Source organism: Microtus pennsylvanicus, chromosome 6, assembly GCF_037038515.1.
Source record: "Microtus pennsylvanicus isolate mMicPen1 chromosome 6, mMicPen1.hap1, whole genome shotgun sequence".
Taxonomy (NCBI): domain Eukaryota; kingdom Metazoa; phylum Chordata; class Mammalia; order Rodentia; family Cricetidae; genus Microtus; species Microtus pennsylvanicus.
The window spans coordinates 113,828,616-113,846,151 of NC_134584.1; the positions used below are offsets into that span (position 1 = coordinate 113,828,616).

The following is a 17,536-nucleotide window of genomic DNA, read 5'->3' on the forward strand; positions in this document are numbered from 1 at the left end:
CAGGAAACAGCAGTATTCCTTCTATACATGAGATCAGGATTTAAAGGACTCTTTCTGCATTGTTTGCATATGGGGCTTTAATAAAAGTATAGGTCAAGAATCCTTTGAACTTCAGTGCCTATAGGAACAAGGATAGAGCCTACTGAAGGATGCTGCCGGTCCCTGAAGACAGGCTGGGTACCACTCACAGCTGTTTTGTTGCTATGGATACCATTTGCGTGACGCTGAAAGTCTGCTCTGAGGAATCATGCTGGTTCCAAATTACATACAACCGTAAGAAATGTTTTCCCTTTTCTCACCCTTAATGCCCAATCCCAACACACAGTGCTAATGAAATAATCACAGTGTGTCCATGCTGGGAAGGTATTTATAACAACACAGCCAGAATGGAGGCTTGGTTTCCTCTTCCTCAAATGAGTACCATTATGCTCTGGAGCTGAAGGTCATGAATAAAAGCCCAGAGGACCAGGTCCACACAGGCTGATTGGTTAGAAGTAAATTGAAGAGAAGGTTTTCTGAGAAGTGCTATGCTGGCTTAGCTCCAGGAAAATAATAATACTATGCAATCAAGAAAGGCACATTTAGAATCATATAGAGAGTTCTCACTCTGCTCTCTTAATTATGTTCCATCTTAAGATTTCAGCAGAGTGAATTCTTTAGGCTTTGTCAGACTTGCCGTTTGCTCTTGGGCCATTACAGGGATGATTCTTACAAATGAAGTTAACATTTAGAGAGCAGCCTGACTCCCAATTCCAAGCTCTAGCTCAGTAAATTTAAGAGAGAGAGAGAGAGAGAGAGAGAGAGAGAGAGAGAGAGAGAGAGAGAGAGAGAGAGAAACATGGCTTTTGGATAAAAGGACAATTAAATTTGTTTATGCTTATGAATTATGGGGTATATATATACACTGCTGTAATGGCGTACATCTAATATGAGCACATCTATTTCCACAACCTCCCCCTCCCCAAGGTATGGTAAGGAAACAGAACACAGGGTTAAGTGAATTGCCTAGTTACACATCTAACATGTGACACTCGACCCTAGAAAATTTCCAAGAAGATTTTAAGTACACTTGTTTAATATTGTGTGTGTGTGTGTGCGTGCGCGTGCGCGCACCAGGCATAGTATGCATGAAGAAGTCAGAGGACAACTTGTAGAAATCAGTTCTCTGCCCTCACCATGTCGGTTCCAAGGATCAAAGTCAGGTTGCGAGCTTTTAGTCACAGCTGTGCATTGTCGGTAGCATCTGCTGGCATGCATTACACAGCCATTCACTGAGGCCCTACAGATGTGCAGGTATCAAGCTTAATCATGGGCTCAAAAACCTAGAGCTTTCATTTTGGGACACTTATCCTAGGAGAGCAAGAGAAGACAGTTTGAAAACAAACACGAAGCTCTTATGCAGGTGCTGCCACGTCTGGCTTTATGTGGCGCTGGAGTTAATGCGTGCTAGTCACACAGTCCGCACCTGAGCTACACCCCCAGCCACATACATGGGATTCTTCGCTGAATCACATCTAGCAGAGCTGGGGATAGGACAGCTCAAGAAGAACAGTACATTTGACCATAAAATCCTTGTCACATATCAAAGGCCAAACCCACAGGAGAGTCATTTACATAGTCCCATCCTCTTGGATTGATCACTCCACTCCACGCTGTGTTCTCTCCTTAACTTAACCTTCTCACTTCCTCCCTGTCTGGGAGTCTTGTCCTTATCCTCCCCAACTGGCCCTCTTTAGGAAAAAAAAAAAAGTGTTCTTGCACTCGTGATGGTCACCTCCACCATGCTCTCGATGCTCTGTCACTCCGTAAACTTCCCTATGTTGGAGCTCTTTCATCATCCCCACAATCATTCACAGAGCCAAATGTTTTACCTTGAACCTTCCTGGAAGACGCCAGTGCATCCTCTCGGTCAAGCCAGCTGAGCAAGGTGATGTGCAAAGAATAACGGGGAGTGAGGCGCACAACTAGGATCTGCTCCAGAGTCAATGATCCAGATCACACACTTACTGTTTTAGCAAACTGCGGCCTCAAATAGACAGAGAAACCTAATCCAAATGAATGGGGTGAAAAGAGCTTCAGAATTCAAATTGGTGGGGGGAGGGGAGACTTCTTTCCAGATCTTGGGATATTTACAGGTAAGGCATAAGATATATTTTATGATGTGTCTGTGTATGTGTGTGTGAGTCTGTGTCTGTGTCTGCATGTCTGTATGTATTAAGACAGGTTCTATGATAGCCGAGTCTGTTCTGAAACTCACTATTTGGCTGAAAATGACCTGGGATTTCTGATCCTCCTGCCTCTACCTCCAAAGATCTGGGATTACAAGCATCCATCTCCACAATGCTCTCTCTATGTGGTTCCAGAATTTGAACCCAGAATTTTGTATGTACCAGGCGAACACTGTCCCAACGGAGCGACATTCCCAGCATAGACAGTAATTTTAGTGTCCCTTTGTCACCACGTGTTAGCACTAAAAAAGATTTGACTTTTGAAGCATTTTGGAGTGAGGGATTTTAGAATAAGTGATGCCCAGTCATCTCTCTCTCTCCCTCCCTTCATCCCTCCCTCTCTTTCCCCCCAAGCTAAAACCCTCTCACAGCATTGCTTGCTGTCTAGCATACCCTCTCTGAACTAACAGAGGCTGTGGTTCCAGAAACAGATGCTTAAAAGACACCGAGACTGCTTGCTGGTCCACTAGAATCCACCCCATTTCAACCTTGGCTTCCATGGAGCCAATGATATCTGTAGTGGGAGCTGTGGGGCTACATTCTGCCACCCAGCTCCCGCCACCGGCTAGCTTATGCCCGAAATAACAACACACAAATTGTTTCATTTAAACACTGCTTGGCCCTTTAGCTCTAGCCCTTACTGGCTAATTCTGATATCCCGATCAACCAATCTCTAATAATCTGTGAGCACCGGTCTTACCGGGAAGATTCTAGCCTACGTCCATCCTGGGTCGGAGCTTCATCGTGTGTCTCTCAGAGAGCAGAGCTCTCGCATCTTCCCAGGAGAGGGGAGCATGGCGTCTCTGCTCCAGAGAGCAGAGCTGTCAGTCTGAGCTCACTTCCTCTTCCTCCCAGCATTCTGTTCTGTTTACTCCACCCACCTATGTTCTAAGCTATGAGCCCAAGCAGTTTGTTTATTACCTAACCAATGAAATCAACAGATTGATATATGACACTCCCACATCAGATATCCCTATGACATAGGCAATGAATGCTGCCCGATGTCGCCCCATCTTCAGACTCCGTAACCTAGACTCTCCTCTGATTGCAGTGGTGGCAGGTGGAGAAAGTGAACCCCATCAAGCTGTACGAAGAAAACAAAGTCATCGCAGGGTTCTCACTCCTCAACCTGCTCTTCAAGCAGGGCCGCTCTGGCCTCATCCGGGGAGTCGTGGAGAAGCTCATAGGGCTGTACAACCAGAAGAAGATCAAGCCTGTGGTGGATTCTTTATGGGCCCTGGAGGAGGTAAGCGAGAAACCTTCTTGGTTTATTTCTAGGACTTGGGGCGTTCATGACAATCTTTTGCAGAAACCGGTTTTCTCCAGGTTTGTTCTAAATGAAAGTCCTCAAGTAGGTGGACCCAACCAACCTTCTGACATCAAAATGCCACCTTGTCACCTACCAGGTTCACACTCAAGAAGTATGCAATTGAGCAACAAGAAGAAAATCACCAAAAAAAAAAACTCATAACATTTTAAGTGGCCTCATGATTTTCTGCTGGGCCACATCCTTGGCCACATGGGGCCCACAGGTTTGGCATACCCGGGTCATGGTGCTTTAGGTATAAGGACCACTTCAAGTTTCCGAGAGGCTTTCAAGCTATGCACCTTTGGCGCTCATACATGCATCTTCGATTCCCAGGTAAGCCACCAAATTTGGATGGACACACCCAATACACCTTGATTGTGTAAGAGTGTGCACATCCTGAAAGTTAGAATGAATAGTGTCACTGTATGGACACCTAGGAGATCAAGATCAAGGGATCTCACAAGTGGAAATGGTTTCTATGGAGACACTGGATGTCTGATGCTCCTTTGAGCCAATGTCAGCTGTCATGAGAGACTCTGTAGTTTGTGTTGGGTCTGGTGGTGTTGGTTTTGTTGCTGGTGGTGTTTTGTTGCTGATGGCAGATCAGCCAAAAGTTCTAATGCTTGAACACATTCTCAAAGTGCGAACAAAATAACCTTTAAGGGTGCTGAAGTGGGAACTGGTTGGATTGGTTCATATGGCCCTCGAGGAGGAAGGGAGCCTTCAAAGAGTCTAGAAATCCTTCGGGACAAGAGAAGGGCGGAACATATAGGAAGCCAGTCATGACGGCTCCTGGTCATAAATAAAGCATGTAGGCTGTGTTTTGGGGGATATTTCAGCTCTATCTCAGTCATGCGGCCTGACTGAGGAAATGCTTAAGTTGGCATGGGCTGTGTTGTTGGTTTGTTGTACATTACTTTCATGGATGAGGTACCTTATGGGAGAAGTATTTGATGGATATATGTGTGCTTGTGCATGAGAGATGTGTGTGAGTGTGTGCACATATGTGTGGTACCCTCACCCATGTATGCATGTGTGGAGGACAGACATTAAAATTAAGTGTGTTCCTCAATCGCTCTCTATTTTATACTTTGAAACAGTCACCCACTAAGCCTGGAGCTTGGCATTTAGGCTAGACTGCTAACCTCCACTGCCTAGCTCTGCCTGCCTCCCCTCTCCCAACTCCAGTACTGGAGTTATAGATGGACGCCATCATTCCCAACTTTACATGGATGCTGAAGGTCCTCACTTAGGTCCTTACGCTTGCACAGCAAGCATGTAGCTTACGGAGCCTTCTCCTCAATCCTGGAATATGTGAGTCACAGAAACCTTTGCAGCCTAAGCCACAAAAACTAAGTTATATGAATCAGAAGTGTGTGTGATGGATTTGGGAAAGGGGTAATCATGCCATCAGATTAACTGTGAACTTGAACTATACCCATTTATATCAATCTAATATTGAAATATCATGGACAGTTTTATAAAGAAAAGAAGAACCATCTAAAGTCCTGGTTTGTTGTAATAACCAAAATCAATATTCACTACAGGATATTCCTATATCAACCCAGCATAAGCAGAAGACAAAGTGCACGTCCACATTCCAGAGAAGGCTAATGCGGCTAACGTTCAACTTCCTTCCTTCCTATCTTTTTTTCTATTGCGGATGCTCATTGTGATTCAATTTATTGCTAAAGTAAATCAGACAATAATGTGTTCTTTGTCCTGTGTAATTGCCAGGATGGTTAGCCTCTTGTCATCATTTTATTGAAAATCTTTTCAGTTTAATGAATCGGATATCAGTATGGTATTCATAGTGGCATGCCAGAGGAAAACAGAAGTAATCAGGACAAAATCTCATCCATGTGGTACATAGAAGACTTAGGTTTAACTCGGTGCCCAATGGGACCCAGCAAATCTGGTAGCTTGTGAGGGTTAAAATGCAAGAGGAGGTTCAGATGGCCCCAGGAGTTCTCCTAGACACTATGTCTTACTCAAAGTAGTAACAGAATCTCTGAACACCTCCTGAGTAATTATTGTGTGCACAGTTCAGGGGAGATGCTGGAGATACAGTGAAGAATAAGTGGACAATATTCCTGGGTTTTACAGAGTCGATATCCAAGGAGTATAAAGGAACAGAAAATACTAAAGTAGGCAAAAACACACAGAGAACTTGTGACTTGTGATAAGCTCTTAGGAGGGGGTGTGTTAGCTATGTTTTCATCACCATGGCCACACTACCTGACAGCGTGGGATGACAGTGTCACTTGGGTTCACAGTTTCAGAAGCTTCCCATCTTTTGTGAAGGGGAAGGCATGGTAGAGCATCTCAGATCATGGTGGTAGAAGAATGTGGGCTTGGCTAATATGTCATCAATGACAAGGAAGCAGAGAGCAGTTCCAGAGCCAGGGCCCACCTTTGGGGACCTTCATTACCAGATGAACCCAACCTCTTAAAATAACACCACTCGCCTGGGAACAAACATCTGAAATACGAGCCTGAGAGAGGCATTGCAGGTTCGAATGACAGCAGGAGGAAATGGGGGGCCATGACAGTTCCCACAAAGATGTGTTTCCCAAACTCTTTTCATCATCTCTAAGGACCTTTTTCAGATTTTTTTCCCCTCCATAAAATTTTAATGGTGTGTGAGTGTGTGTCTGTGTGTGTGTGTGCACATGCATGTAAATGTGTATACGTGTATGTGTATGTATATGTATATATGTTAAACATGTGTACTTGTGCTTTATGTATTAAAAGAGTTATTTTTTATCCTCTAAGATTCTCCTTCCACTATTTGGGGTATATGGTGGTGTCCAGTGAAAGTACCTACTGTAGAGTGGCCAAATAAAAGGGGGTCTCTCCTGGAGTAACATACTTTGAGGAGGTATTTGAAGGTGGTAAAAGCCTTAAGCAAAATTATTTCAAACCAAGAAATGCCCCAAAACAAAAAGATGCTAACAGAACATCTCATAGAATTTTGTAAGTGAAGTATTCTGAAGCAAGAAGGGGACGGTTCAAAGAGAGCCTAGACAGGGCATCAAGGGCCAGACAAAAACTTGCCTTTTACTCCCAGTACTGTGAGGGTCTGTTAGAGGGTCAGGTTAGGAGGGGTTGCTTCCTGGTTCTCAGGGTGTGATCTGCTCAGGGGAAACTGGAGCTGTTAGCCAAGGTCCTAGACAGTTATGAAATCCAGAAGAGTTCAGGGCAACTGAGGAATGGGAAAGCCAAGCTGATAGCAGGCCAGCAAGCCTCCTAGTGGGCAGCTGTGCTTCCACGGGCAAGGTTTAAGAAAAGGCAACTGAACTTGCCATCACTATCTCTTTAGGAAACTGGGGAAGATACGGGCATGCTGGTGTACCAGCAGGACTTGGTAGAAGACTGAGTCCACCCAGATTTCTGGGGAAAAGGTCTAGCACTAGCTAGCATCAGGAAAGCCATGACTGGCAGCTCTCTTGACTGAGCTACGTGTGAAGCTAGGACTTGGAAAATCTGGGATGTGACCTTGAATCTTGTCGATTGCCTTGGCGGGTTACCTTGTCTAGGGTTAGTAACCCGTCTGGCAGTTCAGTTATTCCAGGGTCACGGAGAGGCACTACCTGTAAGATATGAGCTAGGAGACAGGAAGGAGGCTAAGCGAGATTCTTGTCAAAGCCTCAGTTTATTAGAGATGGGGTACAGCTTTATAGGGTAAAGAGTTGGGTGGTGGGCACAGGGGCCTCGGCTCTTGCCGCGTGGTTCACGTTGGTCACATGGTTCACATTGGTCACGTAGCCAGGAGGTTACCCTCAGTCAGGTCACTGTAGGCCAGGAAGTCATGAGTTGACACACCTAGTTCTCTAGATAGTTTGGAATGTGGGGTGGGTTCCGCTAACAGATAGCTCTCCGTTAACAGTCAATTTGGGTGTGGGGTAGGCTCTGTCAATAGAATGATTCCTAACACAATTAGGGGTGTGGGGTTCTCTGCAGACTCCCCAGGGTGATGGTTCCTGTAATGATTTTAGGAGGAAATTGGCTCCTGACAGAATCTCTAGATTTCCTTCTGTCCTCACATCCTGTTCTGTTTGTCTGAGCTGCACAGGCTGCTTTATGGTGATTTGAATAAGAATGGCCTCCATAGGCTCAGATATTTGAATGCTTAGTCACCATGGAGTGACACAATTTGAAAAGATTAAAAGGATTAGGAGGTGCAGCCTTCTTAGAGAAAGCACGTCACAAGGGGGTAGGTTTGGGGGTTTCAAACCTGTCCTAGGAGATCTCTCTCTCTCTGTCTCTCTCTCTCTTTGTCTCTCTGCCTAAGGAAGTTCTCAGCTACTTGTGTGCCTCCATACTCCCTGCCCTGATGATCATGGACTAAACCTCTGAAAATGAAACCAAGTCCCAATTAAATGATTTCTTTCATAAGAGTTGCCTTGGTCGTCCTCATAGTAACAGCACGGTAATTAAGACATCCTCCCTTCTACATACTCTCTCTTTACTCTCTCTCTCTCCCAACACACACACACACACACACACACACACACACACAGAGAGAGAGAGAGAGAGAGAGAGAGAGAGAGAGAGAGAGAGAGAGAGAGAGAGAGACTGGAACCCAGTCTAAATCCCTTTCTTGAGATTAGTCAAGTCCTGATCCACTGTGCTCCCAACAATTTTCTCATGCTCCATGCATCCACCCACCCTCTTCCACCCACATTTCAGCTGCTTCCAATCTTCTGGTCTTTAAACCCACCCACATCTCCCCTCCTTGAACCTCAGGAAGCAGTTGCCTCCTCTGCATTAAATATTCGTCCTCCCCATTATTCATGACTTCTGTGACCTATGCAGAGAGGCCTTCTCTGGCCCTGCATTCCAAAGAAACCACCTCTGCCCTGGTCACTGACTCCTTTCGCACTGTTTGGAGGTTTCTGTTGCATTAATCAGTGATTGATCAGCTTGTGTGTTGACTCTTGCCTTACATCTACTAGAAGGTAACCCCACAGGAGGAAGACCCTGAATATCAGTTTCCAGAGGAAGATCTTACACATAGGCTTGCAGCCTCCCACGCCTGACAGATTGGATGCTCAGTAAACAGCATATTGTATGGATGAGTCAATGAGCCCAGCATCACACGGAAGCACGACTAGCTGGACACTGGCTATGTTTAATAATAAATACTTGCCGAGCAAATAGATAGGTGAAGAAACAAACAAGCTATCCTTTCTCACAGACCTTTTCCTAGAAGCGGCAAGTTGTCTCCGTGTCTACCAGCAAGTAGAGGATCACAGTTTTAAACAAAGTACTGGGGCTGGGGTTGTAGCTCAGCTGCTCAGCATCTAATACACAAAGCACCACATTTACCAGGAACGAGAATGTATGCCTGTTAACCCAGCACTCAGAAGGCAGAGGCAGGAAAATTAGAAGTTCAAGGTCATCTTGGACTATATAGTGAGTATACAATACCTTGTCCCAGGGACAGGGGAGAAGAAAAGAGAAGAGAGGAAGAGGAGGAGGAGGCAAGAGAAGCCATAGCAACAGAAGCTATGATGATCCAGTCACCAGAAAACAAAGGACTGTAATCAGTGTAGCAGGCTGGTCCCTCCACAGAAGGGAGACAGACGGCAGCTGCCTGTTTGCCAACAAAGCCTCCACAGCCACTCATCAGTGACACCCACCAACTTTCTGAGGGTTCTTTTCTACAATATTTACAGACATCTGTTTAGAGCGGCAGTTGGGCCAAATGCAGTAATTTATCAAGCCCACGCAGCTCTTGTGGGCTTAAAGGGAGTACAGCATGCTTATTGCTTGAGAACCTTCAAGGGTGAGCTGTAATGATTTCCCTCCTCCCATTTGGTAAGGGCTTACATGAAATTGCTTCTCAGACCAGCTATGTAACTCCATTTATAGAATAGAAAGCCCAAAGGGATTAAAAGAAAATTTTCTTGGGCTCTCTGAGCCCTGAGACAAGAAGATTTAATAATATCAGACACGATTAAGGGTTCTTTCTAGCCATCTGTCTGGGACTCTATTGTAATTTTAATACACAAAGCAGAGTGGGGGATACTGTAGGATCCCATTTGCTTTCGGATGCTAAATCTACAGTTGCACTTTATATTGTGGGGAACAAAATGAAGCTGGCAGTTTAAAGCTGGAAAGGGGACAATGCATTTGTGTTTGTCACCCAAGCAGCTGTTGTTTCCTTGGGCCCGAGTGATGCTCATGTTCATAGTGAACATGACCTGCTTTGGAGTCACCATGGAAACAAGCCTGTGGGTGTGTCTCTGAGAACAGTTCCAGAAAGGCATAACTGAGGAGAGAACTCCCACCCACCATGGGCAGCACCATTCTTTGGCCTGGTATCCTGAGCTGAATGAAAAGGGTGTCAGCATTCACCGGTCCCCGCCTCCTGACTATGGGTGCAATGCAGCCAGCCGCGCCATGCTCCTACAGCCATGCCTCCTTGCCGTGATGGACTGTACCCTTGAATATGGAGCCAAAATAACTAGTTTTTCTTTATGTTACATGTGTCAGTCATTAGGTCATGTGTGCCAGAAAAGCAAGTGGAGACAGGCTGATCCCTGTAGATTATTAGCCAGCTAGCCTTTGCAAATCAATGAGCTCCAGGTTCAATGGGCTCACAAAATAAGGTGCAAATGATCGAGGAAAAACACCCAGTGTTGACCTTTGGCCACACACACGCAAACATATGAGCACACACACCTCTAGGGACATGTATACACAGCTAGATGAACACAAACATATGCCACACACACACACATACACATACATACACACACTAGAATAAATGGAGCTTGGTGAATTCTAAATGGATAGAAATCATTTGGTTGTTGTCAGGTGTCACAAAAATACTACATTCTGCAGGGATGATATGAACAAAATCACAGGCATGAATAAGGCAGGTGAGGCAGAGAGAAAGCTCCAGAGTGAACATGGGAGAGCAAATAAGGTTTAGTGAATGGATCCAAATCATAGACACCTTTGCTGCCTGGCAGAAGACTTGGAGTTGGCTTCTGACGAATGGGGTTGCTATGAGAGAGAATGACGCCATTTTATCCTTAGTCTAGTGAGGATCCCAAGGCTGATCTGTGTGTTGAAATGTACCGGAAGTAAGGCTTGATGTAATCCCAACACACAGGAGCTGATGCCAGAGGAACATGAATCAAGGCCAGTCTAAACTCCAAAGTAAGTTCCATGGCAGCCTGGTCTACAGGCCATGATCCTGTCTCAAATGAAAGAAATAGAGCTGGAGAGATAGCTTATTAGCTAAGATTACATACTGTTCTTACGGAAGACTCCAATTTAGTTCTTAGCATCTCCATCTGGTACAACCACCTGAAACTAAATTTTCAGGGAATCTTACACCCTCTTCCATAAACACATAGATACACATGATTAAAAACAATGTAAATCCTTTAAGAAGAAAACATTTTAAGAAACAATAGAGGTAGTACACCACCTATAACCCTAGCACTTGAGAAATGAAGGTATCGGGGGTTGAAAGCCAGCCTTTGCTGTGTAGTAAGTATAAGGCCAACCAGGGCTATATGAGACCCTTTCTCATAAAAAACAAAGAGGAAAAAAACACCATTATCCTCTAAAGCCTATGTATCTAGACTATATCACTGTAGATTTTACTCATTTTCTAGTTAACAGCTCACCAGGGGCTGTGTGTGATCTTAATAACTGTATATGTGTGCACACGTGTGGGGGTACCCATGTTCATGAGAGCATCTATGCATACATGTGCTTTTGGAAGCTGAAGAACAACTTTGAGTGTTATTTCTCAGGGACTACCTACATTTTATTCTAAGATAGGGTTTCTCGGGAGCCTGGAACTCATCAAGTAAGCTAGTCTGGATGGCTAACAAACCCCAGGGATCCTCCTGCCTCTGCCTCCCTAGCACTGAAATTTCAAGTGCAAACCCCCTCATCCAGCTTCTTTGGATAATCTCTTGGGTTCTGGGGATCTAGCTTAGGTCCTGGCACTACCATCAGTGAGCATCTTAGAGCCCAAACTGTTTTCCCAGGCCTCAATGGATTTTTAAGTTCTCCACTGAAGGCACCATGTATGGTATCTTCAACATGATTTTAGCAAGAGTCTGGCTATAGTCTCCCATATGATCTCACTATTCACAGGTGGCTCTTTACATTTTAATTAAATCACATTAAAAATGCAGTCTCAGTCAGACGGTGGTGGCGCACGCCTTTAATCCCAGCACTCGGGAGGCAGAGGCAGGCAGATCTCTGAGTTCGAGGCCAGCCTGGTCTACAAGAGCTAGTTCCAGAATAGGCTCCAAAGCTCCAGAGAGACCTTGTCTCTAAAACAACAACAACAACAACAAAAATGCAGTCTCAAGTACTCTGAAGTCATATGTGACCAGTGGCTACCATACTGGACAGGGCGTGTTTAGAACACACCCATCGTTGCAGAATGGTTCCCTAGAGCTGGTCTATGTGATGATGTCACCCTTCCGCTTGAAGACAGGGAACAATTTTTCTCTGCAGCCTTCTGGCCTGGTTGCCTCTGCGTCAATTATGGTAATTATGCCCTTCCCTGGATCTCTTTCTTTGCTGTGGTGTCATGACGGTCACTGCCCAAACAGAGTCACTTATTTGATGTGTGTGTCCTGAATCTCTCATTATGCATAACCTGCACTTTAGCTCTGCGTAGACAGCCATGGCCTGAATATATTTGTGTCTTTCATTTGAAGCCAATACGAGCTCCAAACAGACACAGGCTGTCTAAAGGCGTGAATGGGAGGAGGGAAAAGCTAGATGCTGAGCTTTGTGGGCGATTTTCTATGCCATGAGACAAGAGATTACCTGGATAAAAGGGAGATTAATATGGAGAAGCGATTATAGAAGAGTGGCAAGGGGAGAGAGCTGGCAGAGGGATGAGGTGATTGACAGTTCTAATATAGCTGTAGGTTTCAACTCTTGCACTAGACCTGGATGGTAAGAGATGATGCAGTCAACTTATAGAAGCAGATGCCCAGATGAAAACTAGAAGCGTCTATGAGAAAGTTTACAAATGCAGATGTTAGTCTTGTTTAAGGGATACAGGAAAAGAATGTGGAGTTGTTCCCAGAGAGCTGAGACCCACAGCCATATGGGGGAGAAGAGGACTGGATAACTCTGCCCATGAATCTATCTGGGAGATTCTAGATGTGCCAGACATTGTACAATTATGTTTTGTGTATTAACTTGGTTAAACTCTCTAGTAACCTGAAGACCCAGGGAGCTGTTATACTCATCTGTAAGACCACAAAAATGAGCTTCTGGAGAGTTTCATTAACCAGAGACCCTGCCTTTAATTGAATTTGCAGGACATTTGAACCTCAGAGAAATCTAAAGCATTGACATTGTTGGGGAGGGGAGGGGAACAATGAATAAATTCACTGCACAAAAAAAAAAAATGAGATAAATCATTCTATTAGGAATCAGCACCAAAGGAGTCTATAGACCACATACTTTGTGGAGGCCTTAACATTCATTTAATCTTCACGAGGCCCCTGAGTGGTGGTTACCATGACAACAGCTGTGACACAGATGAGGATTGGAGGCATGCAAAGATAAAGTCTCTGGAGATCACAGAGTTTGTATGTATCACAGCTGACCATGAGACACAGAGAACCTGACTTTGAACTTGGGGGCAGGTCGTTAACTTCTCCACTGTGGAGGCAAAGGCTAACTTGCCCCTTCCTTCAGTTGGCAGTTAGACTCCAAGAAGGTATTTTTAGGGACTGTCATTGGGTATGCAGATGGTTATGATAGGCTATTATCACTGGTCACTGCTTGCTACCAGGGACATATACAGGGTTAGACCCAGGGCTCATTGCCAATCTTTCAGAAAGCCATTTCAGTAGTGTAGTGAGGGCCAGTCTGACTGGCAAGAGCCAGGATGGGAATCTGTAGGTAGGGCAGTCTGACAGCCAGCATGAGCTGCTGCTAGGCAGCAGACAGAGTAAGTGCCTGGAAAACATCCATCAGGAGCCCAAGGCTACTTAGAAAATGGATTAGGGATTCCCTGGGGTGAAGGATTATGAGAAGTGGAGTGGTACTGCTCAGGGGCAGGATTTCTTAGCAGCGGGATAAAAGTGTTCTACAGTGAATGGTAATGGTAATTGGGCAACTCTGTGAATATTCTAGCAACCGTTGAGTTGTATACCATGAGTGGATGAACTGTGTGATACTTGAATTATACTTAAATCTATGATACAGATATGATAGATGATAGATAGATAGACGATAGACGATAGATAGATAGATAGATAGATAGATAGATAGATAGATAATAGATAGACCGACCAATAGATAGACAGACAGATAGGCAGACAGACAAAGGATGGTTAATACTGATTGTCAACAGGATCTAGACTAGAATCACCTAGGAGACAAGCTTCTGGGTATGTCTGTGGTGGGATGTCTATATTGGGTTAGTTGAGGTGTGTAGACTACCTTTAAAAGTGGGTGGCAACATCCTGGGTTTCCAGACTGAAAAAAAATCAATGAGAAAGTGAGCTGAGCACCAACATTCACAGGTCTCTGCTCCCCGACTGTAGATGTCATATGATTAGCTACCTCACATGCCTGACACCAGGCCTTCCTACGATGATGGACTGTATCTCCTTGAACTGTGAGACCCACCCTACAGCCATCCCCTATTTCCATGCCCACACCCCTGGTCACATGTGTTCTGCTACCTACTTGTGCATTTGACTGCCCCCGACTCCTAGTTGTCCAGCAGACCAAATAAATTGCACAGCTCTAAGTCGGCTCCACTCATCTATGTGAAACAGAATCGCATCTCCTCAGAGATGTCCATACTGTAGCTGGTGAGACGGCTCAGCGGGTGAAGGTGCTTACCTCCAAGTCTAACAACCTGAGCTCCTTCCTGCTAGAAGGAACGAACCAACTCCTGAAAGCTGCCTTTTAACAGCTGTATATGTGCATGTGCACACACACAAATAAGTAAGTCAAGAAGAATCAACATTTTTTAAGATGTCCACATCTGTCAGGAGACTGAGGCTGGAGGGCTGACAACCAGCCTAGGCTACATAGTAAGTTCTGGGCCAACCTAAGCTGTGGAGTGAGACCCTAAACCATTGACATATCAAAGATCAGAGGTTACTAGGCAAGGTGTCAAGCAAGGAGCAATTAAAATAAAACCAAACCAATGTCTACTTCCAAATCTCTAATCTTTGAATATGCTACCCCATATGACAAAGGCACCTTGTAAATGGGATTAAGGACTTCAGAATGACTCTTTACTGCCCAGTTAGCTCCAGTGTAGTCACAAGGGGCCTTGTAAGAAGGCATATAAGGACCAGAAAGAGGGCTGGAGAGATGGCTCAGTGGTTAAGAGCATTGCCTGCTCTTCCAAAGGTCCTGAGTTCAATTCCCGGCAACCACATGGTGGCTCACAACCATCTGTAATGAGGTCTGGTGCCCCCTTCTGGCCTACATACAGACAGAATATTGTATACATAATAAATAAATATTTTAAAAAAAGGACCAGAAAGAGGGAAGGCACTTTGATACCACAATCAGAGAATGAAAGATGATTTGATGTAGGACCTGGACTATAGAAACCAGGAAGGGCAAAGACCCAGAGCACCCAGGAGGCACACAGCTAGTTTGGGTGGTTTTACTACACAAAAGCCTTTATATCCAAATGGCTGTAAGAAGATGAATCTGTGTTGGCTGAGACCCCTGCATTTTTGTGGCCATTTGTTAAAACAGAACTAGAATCTAATGCACCATCAATGTCCCCAAAGCATCCAGAGTAGGTCCCTGCTCCATACCAGTTTCTGAACTTTGAAAGCAATTGTGCCTTTGGCCTGGATTATAACTTTATAAGAAGGAAGTAAAATCAGAAGAGACTTGAAAAGAAGTGAAACCTGGGTCTGTGTGACAGCCTAGCTACGGATGCAAAGGGAAAGGCCACAGCCTGGCAGCTGAGTGTGCTGTGCAAAAGTTCTGCTCCCATCCTTGGGAACCCGTTTACAATTCTCTGAAACTCCATAGGTCTCCTCCATTAGAAATGGAAATGCTTGGAGCTGGAGAGATGGGTCAGGAACTTGCTGTGTAAGCAAGCATAAGAATAAAGTTTGATCCCCCAGAACCCACACTTTTAAAAAGCCAGACACAATGATGAACTTTTTTTTTTTTTCGAGACAGGGTTTCTCCATAGCTTTTTGGTTCCTGTCCTGGAACTAGCTCTTGTAGACCAGGCTGGCCTCGAACTCACAGAGATCCGCCTGCCTCTGCCTCCCGAGTGCTGGGATTAAAGGTGTGCGCCACCACCGCCTGGCACAATGATGAACTTTTAATCCCAGTGTTGGAGAAGGCAGAGCAGGAGGATCCCTGAATCTTGTTGGCCAGTCTGGCTGGCTGAATCGGCACACTCCAAGTTCAGTGAGTGACACTATGTTTTTAAACTAAGGTAGAGAGTGATCACACACATCCTCTGGGAAACGGGATCAGCTGTGGCTGTTCCCATTCTTTAGAAAAATGAGGAACAGGAAAATAAAGTGTTGGAGGGTAACAGCTAGAAAGTAGGAGGGTTGAATTGAACAAAACAATCTGTTGATTCAACGGCTTATACTATTTATTTAGGGGTTTGCCTACAGATGGGAATATGTCTCACGCGAATAGAGGGCTTTGCAATTAAAAGTTCAATGCGTTATGGATTCTGGGAATTGGGCAATAATTAAAAACAAAAGCAAAAACAAAACACCCTGTGATAATTATGGGAACACAACAGTATCTCCATTTCTTTGTTGTGTGTGTGCGTGTGTGTGTTTCTACATACTTGTCCACATACAGGCACGTGGAGGTCAAATGTAAGGAAGAGATTTCTGCAGGTGGGCATGACCCAATTAGCCTGGTTAGCCTATAGCTGAAAACCTAGCAGGCAACACATAATTTATGGATCCAAAGGCTGGGAAAGTACTGTTGTTCTATGGACTATAAAATGCTGAAGAGATGAGCTTTGGTGCCTGAATTCAAAGGGAAGAGTCAGGATGAGGTCTCGATCTACCTTCTTCTAAGTCCTGCCTCTAGTTCCATTAAGAAATCAACTCACTTCTTACCTGGGCTTCGCTCTGTCCTCTGTAAAATGAAGATAATGGTTGTGTCTTCTCGATGGAGATGCTGTAGCAATGCCCAGAGGTGACGAGTATAATGTTCCTGGGGCCTTCGCCCTTCAGAAGGGAGGAATGGGAACACGGCTTTCTCTGACGCTGCAGTTGGCCCTTGTGTGACAGTTTCCTCTGAGATGCCACCATGGGACCATGGGTGCTCCTGCCTTATGTTGCTCGGTTGTTGCCAGAGGCATCTGTGGATCCGCTTTGGGGACAGGAGCTCCTCGCAGCACACATGATAAACACATGCTGCTGTTTGTCTTTCTCCTCCCTCAACCAGCCAGTCTTTGATTACTAAATCGTTAGCTTATTTGGGGAGGCTCTGCCAGGAAAGTGCCATGCGTCTGTTAGTCATTTAATAAGCTGTAAATGAGCAGCTTCCCACCAAGTCTTGGAGGGATGGTAAAGTAACAGGAGCGGGCTAAAATTCGATGCTGGCCCGGAGCCAGCACAATGCTGAGTTCTTAAATACATTAACTTTGTCTGATGCATGTGGTCCCATTAGGAAAAAAAAAAAAAACAATTCTTTATCCCATTTTACAGGCAAGAAAGCAGAGTTTCAGAGAGAGGTTTTTATGACCCGGTTAGGGTCACACTGCAGAGTAGTGGAGCCAAAACGTGACTCTCGGGTTCATTGTCTCCTGAGGCTGTGCTCCTAACCAGAACACAGTTCCCTTCTAAGACTAAGGATGCCTTTGTCCGGAGCCCTTCTCTCTGGTTCTCCCAAATCCTTTACTATTGGAACACCCTGGCTCAGGGCTGTTTGGAGAGGAGAGAGAGAGAATGGCTTTCACGACCGTGGCTCATCAGCTCCTAATTTCTCTAATTGCAGAGGACTTCATATCCTAAAATCTGGTTTTTGC

General features: G+C 45.0%; 1 protein-coding gene across 1 annotated transcript in view; it reads left to right on the forward strand.

Moving 5' to 3' along the window:
- The window catches only part of Vat1l (vesicle amine transport 1 like), a 158,927-nt gene that overhangs the window by 68,608 nt on the left and 72,783 nt on the right, over positions 1 to 17,536 (forward strand). Inside the window, exon 7 of the mRNA XM_075977400.1 lies at positions 3,280 to 3,474. Coding sequence (XP_075833515.1) covers positions 3,280 to 3,474 — 195 coding nt within the window. The remainder of the gene's footprint in view (positions 1 to 3,279; positions 3,475 to 17,536) is intronic.